Source organism: Prunus persica, chromosome G2 (genome assembly GCF_000346465.2).
Source record: "Prunus persica cultivar Lovell chromosome G2, Prunus_persica_NCBIv2, whole genome shotgun sequence".
Lineage (NCBI taxonomy): Eukaryota > Viridiplantae > Streptophyta > Magnoliopsida > Rosales > Rosaceae > Prunus > Prunus persica.
This window is the reverse complement of record NC_034010.1, coordinates 26,896,159-26,907,637: the sequence shown is the minus strand read 5'-3', so window position 1 is coordinate 26,907,637 and position 11,479 is coordinate 26,896,159. Positions and strand designations below refer to the sequence as shown.

The following is an 11,479-nucleotide window of genomic DNA, read 5'->3' as shown; positions in this document are numbered from 1 at the left end:
TCTCATTAATCCGCTAAGATGCCGTGCTCAAAACCTAAAGCAAGAAAACAAGCCCCTCTTTCAAGACATTAATCCATTTTATCAAATGGGTGGAGAGAAATATTTTACATTAACCGCATTGGTACCAAGTAATCCAAAACTAGCGTCAAGTGAGGACTGCACAAGTTTCGATTTTCAATCAAACCTAAAAAAAAGTTGCATTATAATATTGAAGGTTGGAGAATGGCACAAGAGTCTTCTATAGCCTATTTCAATTGGTTAGGATGAAAAGTTTGTTGGGTATACTCACAAATGGGATGCTAATGTTTACACTAGATGCATGAAATACAGAGAACGCAGAATAAAGAGCTAAACACACAAAATTTACAGCCAAATTGTCAGTTGCCGTCTCTCTTGTAGGCGCTGGTTTCTTCCGCAAGCTTCTCCCAAGCATTTGCCATCTTTTCAGCATATCCCGCCTGTTAAATGCAGAATACCAGCATAATTATTGTTCAAGGGCTGACAAAATGGAGTTGGAATGCCATGTAAAACGAAGAAACCTGTTAAGAACAATATGAGTTTCAGAACAGAAAATATGAGTTTCAGAACAGAACAAACCTGATTAAGAACAAATCCTTTCAACATGCCCATAAAGTCCTCGTGCCTCTCTCTGTCAACCCTTTCAAGCTCACTCCTGTTATTTTCCTGCATAGATGTTCACCAACAATCATAATTGACATTTATAAAAAAACTCATCATGAATCAAATGAGTGCTTCCAAATCAAATTAAACGCGAGTTAGTCCTCTCCTCATAGTTTGGCATTGTGTATAATATAATCGAAACAGAGCTAAAATAAATATGCTTTACCAAAGAAGTCCAAGCATTGAAAGAGTAATAATCAAAGTATATAATAAAGAATGTTCAGCAATGCAAGCTGATTGCAATATAACACAAAGGGCAAAGAAACACCAGAATCTATTACTAATCCCTATATCTCGGGTGTAAACCTTGGGTTTCATAGTGATTTTCCCCCTTCACTTAATGTCAGAAAAGTGGAATGACAAAGGGAAGAGGAAAGATGCGGTGCACAGGTTTTGTAGTTTGTTTAGAGAATGGCTAGATAATTTTACAAGATGGTCCAGCTGTACAAGCTTAACTTGGACCAAAACTCAGCACGAAGGAATGTTCAACAAAATTGGTTGACAGAAACCAGAAACAAGATACAAGATACAAAATCATCTCAAGTTAATGCATAAAAGCTCATTGTGTATGTTGCCACATTTCACCATCTAAAAGTAAATAACCCTCTACTGAAGTAGGGCAGGTCGCACATGCTTAATAGAAGGCAGACAAAAATAAGAAGAAGAGTTCCATCTCATAACTCTCTTATTAGTTTCTTGTTGTTTAAGTCATTAGGTTTGCAACATTACTAATCAAACATTTTAGAATAGTTATCTTTGTTGTTTTCTTCTTAATTAGTACTTCTAGCCTGTGCCTATGAAAACTTGTGTAACAATCATTTATTATGTAATCAAGAACATTTCAGAGAGTTTCGCTCTATTGTTTCCTTGTGGATTCAAAGGCCACCTGGTAGATTCCAGGATTTTATCTATTTGGGTACATGTTTGCTACTAGTACATACCCTTGCTTTCCTTTCGTATCTGTTCTGTGTTGGTATCTACTGTCAAATTTATTCACAAGGCTTGTAAGTTTGAAACGACAATGCCAACATATCCAGGTGGATCCCATGATAACATCAGCAATGGTATAAGAAGAACTACTAACAGCCTCCTATGGTATATTTAGACAGGCATATACAAAAGCCATATACTTAACCACATAAGACTGCTAGATTGATTAATTATCAAATGCATAGGATACATTGTTAAAGAGAAAGAAGCATGGGAGATCTATAGAGGACGCTATTTATCATCAAAATGTATCTAGAAAATCAAGGATACAGACCGAATGGCCTATGTTTTAAATGGTTTGAGATGTTACCTTGATGCGTTCATATTCTCTGACTGCACAAGATTTAGCATCCTCACTAACTTTTAAAGTTTCTTTTAGCTCTTCTATTTTCCGCATCCTGGACCTGTCTCCACCAAATATTTTGGATGCTGCAGCTTCAAGCTTCTCAATCCTCGACTGCAAGGAAACTAATTCTGATGAAAGAGTCTGAACGGTCAGTAAAGCACTTGATCTGTCTGAAAAAGCACTATTGACTGCTAATATGACCCCGAGATATTCATGGAGTTTGTCCTGCAATAAATATGAAACATCCAGCGAAGGCAAATGAAGATTTAGTTTTATATGCGGATCAAAATTATTATATCAGTTAACTATGACTCCTTTTACACATAAAGTAAGTTCTCATAGTATGAGATATATAGCTAAGCAACCAATATATAGAAAAACTTGTGTACCATACCAAATGCTTGACTGTTTGCGCATTTAACTCCCGGTACAATCGGCTAGCTTTTACAGCAGCAGTAGCCACATTTTTCATGTCAGTGGCTCGTATTGTTTGTGATTCAAACATGGCTCCCTCGGTCTCAAGCTTGGTCAGCTTCACAAAGGCCAACCCCAATTCCCCCATAGTCTCACCCATGTCCTGCTGAGCTTTTACTAGTGATTCAGCCTGCAAAATGTATACATGGAAAATGAAAATCAATCCAACCATCCAGCTCACCAAATCCAAATAACCGAAAACCTCGCTCATTCTGCTGTGCCGTATACTCAGTTGCCAAATTTGTAACAGACAATTATCATCAACATAAATGGTAAATCTTCAACTTCTAAAATCCCTCAAGTGATCCTAGTGGCCCCGAAATGTTTCTTTCCTTATAAGATCAACATGATCACACTAATTCAGTTGGCAGTTGGCACTATCCAAATTTTCAAGTCCACCATAACATTTAAATGAACTAACATTTGGATTTGAACATACAAATATGTTGCCATTACCAGAAAGAATACATAAATACATCAGTGCTTTAAAATTAGTATAAATACCTGCTGAGACAAATTGCTAAGCTGTTGCTCAAACTCCGCCACCTTCTCCTTCCTCTCAATAAACTCCTTATCCTCCTCAACCACCATAGGCTTCACCCCGCCCCAATCGTTCACCACCGACTGTCTCAACTCCCTGAAGATCCTCAGCAAGTCCCTGCCGCCCTTGGCCGGCTGCGCCGCCTCATTCACATCCGTCACTGCCGCGGCCTCTCCAGTCAACTGCCTCGGTAGCCTCACGGCGCCGTCGAGCATCCTCGACGCCATGTCAATGCTCTTCGCTAGCGGCGGCTTCCCCCTCACCACCAAAAACAGCCTCAGCTCCTCGCTCTTCTTGAGCGTCGGATGCACCGCGAGCTTGTTCAGGTACTTGGCCAATGCAGCCCTCCGCTGCTCCACGAATTGCTCGATTTGCATCACTTGGCTCTCGACCACGCTCTTATCGGGTCGGATCGGGATGACAAACCCGCGATACGACTCGGACAGCCGGTCCGATAGAGTCACCACGTCCTTGAACCGCCTCCGGACGGTGAATTCGGATCCGGGTCCGCCGTACTCGGGCATATTGGTACGGGTGGTGATCAAGTAGGTATAGTACGAGGTCCCGCCGGGGACGAGCGAATTCGTGAGCTCAAGCTCCTTCTCAGGGTCCGAGACCCATATCTTGAGGAATTCGGAGCGGGTCGGAGGGTCCGATTGATAAGAGGGCTGCTTGGGGTTTTCATGGCCGTTGGATGAGGAGGAATCGAATGAGGTGAAGATGGCGTCCGCGTAGGATGGGGGCTCGAGGATGGAATTGAAGTTCTGGGAGGTGGAGGAGGTGGTGGCGGTGGTGCTGTGGCGTTCGACGGAGGTCGATGCGGAGGGCGAAGATTGGCCGTTGGATGACGGCGGCGGCTCGTCGAGGACCAGAGATTCCATGTCATCTTGGGATGCGTGCAAGTTCGCCCCTTCATCGCCATGGTTTTCTTGCTTCATCATTTTCTGAATTTTGGGGAAATTAATAATTAAATAAATTTAAATAGGTGAAAAAGCAAGGTTGATGAGGTGAAGGAGAAGAAGAGGAAGGTGGTGGTGGTGGAGCTGCATGTGAAATCGGGCATTAGACGTCAAGGCAGTGAGGTAGTAAGTCACTGAGTCGAGTGACTCGGGGCGCGCCAAGTGGGAACCCTCTTTGCATACCTGGTGTGGTGCTGTTGGACTAACTATTTGTTGCCATGCGATGTGATGACGCTGCTGCCGCCACGTCGGCTGCCACGTGTTTTTAAAATTGCTAGCTAAAGTTGGGCTTATTTTGTGCTCACAGAGTTGGGCCTTTGTTTAGGGACTCGGGCTAAACTAAAATCCAAGATCGGTCCGTTCTTTTTAGATCGACTGGATCACGATAAGGTGGTTGGGCTGAATTGTAAGAAACCAGGAACAAAAAAAAAAAAGTGGGCCTCACTTCGTCGTATTGGATTAAAAAAACGCATGACAAATGAAATGGTCGTTACTATTTCAGTAGTGGAGTCATTTTATAGTGAGTGTCTTATTTGAGAATCTTAGATGAGGTTATATCAAACTAACTAATTTAATCAAATTATTAAGAAATAGGATCTGACCTTAGATAAGTCAAATAGAATAGACTTTATCTTCTCAATTTATATATCTGCTATAATGGTACACATATCAAATTTACTGAGTAATTCTAATTATTTCGTTTCAAAGTAAAGATGTGCACGATTTTAAATTCGTGGCTAGAAGAATAATTTGGCCTAACAAGTGTAGGAAGTTGAGGTTCCACTCTAAAACCAATTGGCAATGAGAGGAGTAGCCCAACTCCTTATAAGCTCTTGCTTGGTTTCTCAACTTTCCAATGTAGGACTCTTTACCTTCACATTCCAAATTTATTGTGAGGTGAATGCTGTCTAAGTTAGTAGTCCATTGAATAATTGCTTAGTAATGAAACTTTGAAACTTGGAACTTGTAAGGAAGCACGTAACAAAGTATAGCAGATACTCTTGATGGATTAATTGCTTAGTAATGAAAACTTTGAACTTTGACATTTACATTTTGCACATCCTAAAAAGAAAAAGTTATTAAGCCCCATTTAGCGTGAAAGGGTTATTAAGCCCCAATTTTGGATCAAGCCAAGCACCAATGATGGAAATATAGAATTGCAATTAACTTCACACCCACCTACAACTACCAATGAAAACGATCGAAAACCCAAGAAAAGAAGCAGATGGAAAATTACAATAAACAAAGCAAACAGGAAAAAAAAGAAAAAAAGAAAAAAAAAAAAGAGGAAGCCATAGCTGGTAAGGCTTGAGACACAAAAACAACACCAGATGCACAAGTTTGACAAGGAAGTACTTGTGGTGTGTGTGTCTGGTCTTCAATCAATTTTTGAATGACGACTTCTCTTGTACTTATTCTTCTTAATTTAGAATATTTATGTGTTAAAAAGGTCAATAACAAACTCTACCAACTTGGTGTCAATTGCCATCATTGAATCTGGTTCACCTATCCAATCCAATTCCTCCTCCTCCTCTTCTTTCTCCCTTTCACTCTCAGTTGGATCGAATTCTGTTGTATTTTGACATGCTTACATTCAAAGTGATTAACGGTTTTGTCACCTTGTCCCCTGTAATTTTCTACTTACCAAACCCCACACCCCCCCCTAGCATTATCAACTCTTATTACTAATAACATACCTAATTAGCCTCCATATAGCCTTAAAGCAAATCAAAATTAAGAAAAATGAAGGGTTCTTAATTTGGACTCGAACCCAATAATTAAATTAGTTTATTTACTTATTTACGAGTAATACAACATGTACTGCATATTTCACAAAGACGAGACGCAGTTCCGTAAGTAAATTTATTTCACTTCCTTCTATAAATTTATAAATAAAAAAAACCGATTTTAATGATATTGGTAGTAAGTATAGTTGGTCAATTTGCATATTCATTTGCCTACAAAAGAAATAGAGTTGACAAAACCAATCAAAATGTGGTAGCCATTTCTGTTGTTATCTATATCACCAAAACTAAAACACGAGAAAGAAGATCATATAGATGATCCATGTATTCTGCTTTGTGACAGGCTACCTAATTCGTACATATTAAATTGTATGTCAACTGAATTGTGGTTGGACACAATCAAATCTTCTTTGTAATTAAGGCATTCTACACATGCCACCTAATTATAGAGATGACTTAATCTAGTCGTTTTTCCTTCCAAACGGCAGCTTGATTTGATCATCAACGTTGCCCCACATTTAACTATTTAACATATGATTAAGTTAAAAACCTCAATCCCCCGCACTCGACAGTCGTGACCTAGTCCAACATCATTGCGGGCCCCTCGCCTTCCTTCTCTTGAAACCTGAAAAAAGAAATCTTGTGTTGTTTTTTTTTAAAAAAAATTACAAGCGATAGTCTAAACTATATGGAATGAGGTTTCTCACACACAATCAATAGCATAAGAGTTTGAACACGAAATATCTGGTCCGTTTGTCTAATCCTAGAGAGTAAATTCTAATTAATTGATAGATTAAGGCCCTTCATTTTGATTTGAGTATTATATTACGACATCTCCAAATGAAGCACGGGTAACTTAATTTTGTGGGAATAAAATCTCAAAAGAACACTCAATCCCTCCGATAATTCTAAAGATGATCGATAACTTTTCTACTTTTCCCAAAAGCAAGAGCTTTTGCTCTAGGCATGTTAATTAATTGATGAATCACTTTTTGGTTTCCACCATTAGGAAAGAAAAAAAGATGGTTTGACAGATTCATGCAAAGATTATAATTTGTATACTCTTTCCCTCTCTGGCACCCTTCCAGAAAAGGTCAACAGAGAAATTGACGAATAATATCGATCTGTTATATATTCGGGGTAGCTTAGCCATTGTTTAGAAATGATTAGCGACTATCTTAATTACGAGTTTAGCATAGGGATGCTAATGATTTTGCAATCAAGAGTTAATTTGGCGTTTGAGGTTGATCTTTGTGGTTCATGGGTTTGATTTGACTATTATAATTACGTGTTTGGCCTTTGGACATAAAAGATGCATGCAAAAAGGTCATATGTCGTAGAAGAAATACAATATAAGATTTGAGCTTTAATTCTTTGCAGATTAATGCTTTATTGAAATTGCACAATCCAGGAAAGAAGACTTGTGAAGCAAGCACATTGAAGAAAATAATTCACTTTGAATAGGCCAGTGGGTGCAACAACTCCTATAGGGTTGAACTAAGTTTGCTCAGGAATCTGACCATTTTGCTAATCAAAACCTAATCTGCCAACCTCAAACCACAATCTCTCTCCTCAAATCTTCCTATAAAAGAAGCCCACTTTCTATCACTTTGTCATTCAACTCACCACCTTGAGCACTAATATCATTCAAACAAAGGTTAAGGGGTTGATTGGCAGCTAATAGCTAGCTTAGCTAACACAGATATGGACGCACTCAACAGCATTTTCGGCAACAAAATTCGATGCTCGTTACTCATAGGCGTTTGCCTTCTGTTTGCTTCATCAGCAATGTCCTTGGCAGAGCCCAAAACTCACCACCATGACTTTGTTGTAAGTTTAATTTGTATCTCTTAAGTGTTTATATATATATATATATATATTATGTTTTAGCCCCCTTAATTTCATTTTCTCTCTCTAATTAGATACTGACTATTTGGATAAACTTGGGATTAACAGATTCAAGCAACACCAGTGAAGAGGCTGTGCACAACCCAAAACTCCATCACAGTCAATGGGCAATTCCCTGGACCAACCTTGGAAGTTAACAATGGTGACACTCTGGTCGTCAAAGTCACCAACAAAGCTCGTTACAACGTCACCATCCATTGGTAACTAGTTTGCATGCATGCATGCATGATTCATTCTTCTTTCTTGCTTCTTCATTTCCTCAAGTAAACATGATCTTATATTCATTAATGTACATTGCAGGCATGGAATTAGGCAAATGAGAACTGGATGGGCAGATGGACCTGAATTTGTGACTCAGTGCCCAATTAGGCCAGGAGGAAGCTACACCTACAGATTTACAATTCAAGGCCAAGAAGGTACTTTGTGGTGGCATGCTCACAGCTCATGGCTTAGAGCCACTGTCTATGGAGCACTTATCATTCATCCAAAACAAGGAGACTCCTACCCATTCACTAAGCCGAAACGCGAAACTACCCTTCTTCTTGGTGAATGGTGGAACGCGAACCCCATCAACGTTTTGAGGCAGTCAACCCGGACTGGAGGAGCTCCTAATGTGTCTGATGCATACACCATCAATGGTCAACCTGGTGATCTTTACAATTGCTCAAGCCAAGGTAATTTGCTTCTACCCCTAACCCAATCAATACCCAAAATTTATAAATTTCACATTTATATACTAATTAGAGTCGGCGACAACTGACTATAATAATTGATGTAGACATGATGCGATCAACTAATTATCTTTGTCTCTGATTGCTATGCAGACACAGTCATAGTTCCTATAGACTCCGGTGAGACCAACCTTCTTAGAATCATCAACGCTGCCCTCAACCAACCTCTTTTCTTCACTGTGGCAAACCACAAACTGACTGTTGTTAGTGCTGACGCCTCCTACGCCAAACCTTTCACCACCAAAGTCCTCATGCTAGGACCCGGACAGACAACCGATGTTTTGATCACCGGTGACCAGCCACCAGCCCGATACTACTTGGCGGCACGTGCCTATTTCAGTGCACAAAATGCAGCATTTGACAACACCACCACCACGGCCATTCTTGAATACAAGTCTGCCCCTTGCAGCCCCAACTGCACGAACGGTCCAGCAGTTAAACCAATTATGCCACCACTTCCTGCTTTCAATGACACAGCCACTGCCTCTGCTTTCACCACAAGCTTCAGAAGTCCTAGAAAAGTTGAAGTCCCAACTGAAATCGACGAAAACCTTTTCTTCACAATCGGCCTTGGTCTCAACAACTGCCCAAAGCATTTCAACCCAACCAGAAGGTGCCAAGGCCCCAATGGAACACGCTTCACAGCCAGCATGAACAATGTGTCCTTTGTGCTTCCAAACAACATCTCAATCTTGCAGGCCTATCAACAAAACATACCTGGAGTTTTCACTGCTGATTTTCCAGCAAACCCACCGCTGAAATTCGATTACACGGGCAACGTGAGCCGCTCCCTCTGGCAGCCTCTTTCTGGAACCAGGGGATACAAGTTGAAGTATGGATCAAGGGTGCAGGTTGTGCTACAAGACACAAGTATCGTCACACCAGAGAACCACCCCATTCATCTCCACGGATACGATTTCTACATCCTTGCAGAAGGTTTTGGAAATTTCAATGCCCAGACTGATACCAAAAAATTCAACCTTGTTGATCCACCTATGAGGAACACAGTGGCAGTGCCTGCGAATGGATGGGCAGTCATCAGATTCGTAGCTGACAATCCAGGTAACATTTACTTAAATCATATAATATTTTATGTCTCATGGTTACAACTTTAAGGATTTAATTAGAGGATACTAATATTTTTTACATATGTAGGGGCCTGGATAATGCATTGTCACTTGGATGTTCATATCAACTGGGGTTTGGCCATGGTCTTCTTAGTTGACAATGGAGTTGGGACACTGCAGTCGATCGAGGCTCCTCCGGCGGATCTGCCTCTGTGTTAAGAATCTAAAGATCACCATAGATATGCCACCAATGCTAGCAACTTAGAAACCCAACTATGGGGTTTTCATTTTTCCCGTCTCAGTTATTTGATTCCATTGTTGTTTGTATTTCCCCTGCATTTGGGGGTCTAGTTCTCATTGTTCTTTTTTGATACATAAAGTGGGCTTAGAGGAGATGGATGGCACTGCGGTTGCAAAACCGAGTACCATCTGATTTAGTCGCAGGCAGACAGACATGTTTCTTGATTCATAGATGTTTTGTATTTCGTAAGCAAGTGTTAAAGAAATGTTTTGAAGTTAATGAAATGTTTTTTTTATTACTCCTCTGTTTCTTAGAATCCCCTGTTTCTTATACTCCTCTGTTTCTTAGCTTCCCCTGTTCTTGTATTCCTCTGTTTCTTGTATTCCTTTGTTTCATCTATGAAAAAGATATGAGACCATTAAACAATTTGGTACCCAACACCTATTATTGCAAGCAAGGGCAATTTACAGATAATTAAAAAGGCCTTGTTTTATAATATATATATATATATATATATATATATAAGTTTATTGCGTAGTTATACTCCAGAAGATAGGTAGGCAAATGTGGTTACAACCAAATAAAGAAAAAAAAAAACAGTAGGGAAGAAGAAAAACAAACAAGAAGTAAAACCCAAGTCATTCTTTACAAGAAAATTGAAACCCTTGATTTGGCAATCAGTTCTAATTTCCGTACTTCACATCAATATTCCAACCAAACTAAATCTTCGCTTCTCATGACAAGGCAGCAGCAAAGGTAAAGGAAATTTGTGTCTCAAACACAAAAGATGAGGAAACATTAAAAGTGGGTGACCAGATACGAGGATCCTATATTGATCAATATAAAGGAAACAAGCAACACGGGTTAATCAATTTGACCAAGATTTCATTGGTGCTCATGGTAAAGCTGATTACATATACCATGTTTATGATTTTCCTAAGCTATTGTCTAGTCCTAGCTTCCATTGTCTGGTTTGAACATATATAGGGTTCAATGAACATTTCCCAGCTTCAATGCTAAGGAATGGACACCAGAAGTGAGATCTATGTACAGCACAGCGACTCGGATTAACTTCGTTCTGTCAAGTCCTCAAGTTAGTTGTCCAAGAAAAAATTATGATTCGAAAAGTGCTGCTCGATTTCTGTATGAAACACATTGGATTATATATTAGAGAATTTATGTGCTTCCTTCTACTAAGGTTCTTCAATTAAGGAAATAAGTTGGGTTCCTAATTTCATTCAAATGCATGTTGGCTGTTAATGCATCTAGGTTTTGATCACAAAATTGACTTCTTTCTAACCAGAACTACTTGTATGCTTCACACTAGGCAGAAAGGAAGAAAAGTAGTTGATATAATATACTAAACTGACTCCCTCCCTTGTTAGTCCTTCTCTCCGTTTAACCTTTTATACTAGGAATGTCATGTTGTGCGCAAACACTTCAAAACCTTGTCGTTGATGGATTATGCGACCGCACACACACAAACCCCTTGAGAATAAAACACACACACACCGAAGAGAGAAAGCAAACACACATAAGAACACAAAGATTTATAGAGGTTCGGCCTCCTGCCTACGTCCTCTTGGTGATCCACCGGAGAAATTCACTAGTATGTATGAACAACTTTGGTTACAATAAAAAACCCCCTTAACTCTCACAAGAACCCTAGCTCTCTTCTCTCACCCTTACTCTCACAATTGTGCCTATTTGGAGAACAAAGTGGAGAATCAACAACAAACGGACTATTCCCTCTACTTGAATTCCATTCTTGGATTCAAGATTCGCTCCAAGGGTAA

The 11,479-nt window shown here is 39.7% G+C and overlaps 2 protein-coding genes across 2 annotated transcripts; one reads left to right on the top strand and one right to left on the bottom strand.

Annotated features, from left to right (window-relative positions):
* LOC18785487 (sorting nexin 2A) lies at positions 141-4,178 on the bottom strand. Its single transcript, XM_007218917.2, has 5 exons — positions 2,996-4,178; positions 2,412-2,621; positions 1,982-2,242; positions 598-684; positions 141-458 (listed from the first exon to the last, which is right to left on the bottom strand). The coding sequence occupies exons 1-5, from the start codon at positions 3,971-3,973 to the stop codon at positions 378-380; spliced, it is 1,617 nt and encodes a 538-aa protein (XP_007218979.1). The 5' UTR covers positions 3,974-4,178; the 3' UTR covers positions 141-377.
* On the top strand, positions 7,360-9,986 carry LOC18786605 (laccase-12). Its single transcript, XM_007218870.2, has 5 exons — positions 7,360-7,566; positions 7,693-7,844; positions 7,945-8,318; positions 8,469-9,437; positions 9,531-9,986. Exons 1-5 carry the CDS (start codon positions 7,441-7,443, stop codon positions 9,659-9,661), a joined length of 1,752 nt encoding a protein of 583 aa, XP_007218932.1. The 5' UTR covers positions 7,360-7,440; the 3' UTR covers positions 9,662-9,986.

Excerpts from the sequence above, each read along its gene's own strand:
- LOC18785487 (XM_007218917.2), bottom strand. The coding sequence starts at position 3,973 with ATGATGAAGCAAGAAAACCATGGCGATGAAGGGGCGAACTTGCACGCA. Across the intron at positions 2,622-2,995 it reads TTAGCAATTTGTCTCAGCAG|GCTGAATCACTAGTAAAAGC; the intron begins GTATTTATACTA and ends TACATTTTGCAG. Across the intron at positions 2,243-2,411 it reads CGCAAACAGTCAAGCATTTG|GACAAACTCCATGAATATCT; the intron begins GTATGGTACACA and ends TATTTATTGCAG.
- LOC18786605 (XM_007218870.2), top strand. The coding sequence starts at position 7,441 with ATGGACGCACTCAACAGCATTTTCGGCAACAAAATTCGATGCTCGTTA. Across the intron at positions 8,319-8,468 it reads TTACAATTGCTCAAGCCAAG|ACACAGTCATAGTTCCTATA; the intron begins GTAATTTGCTTC and ends ATTGCTATGCAG. Across the intron at positions 9,438-9,530 it reads ATTCGTAGCTGACAATCCAG|GGGCCTGGATAATGCATTGT; the intron begins GTAACATTTACT and ends TTACATATGTAG.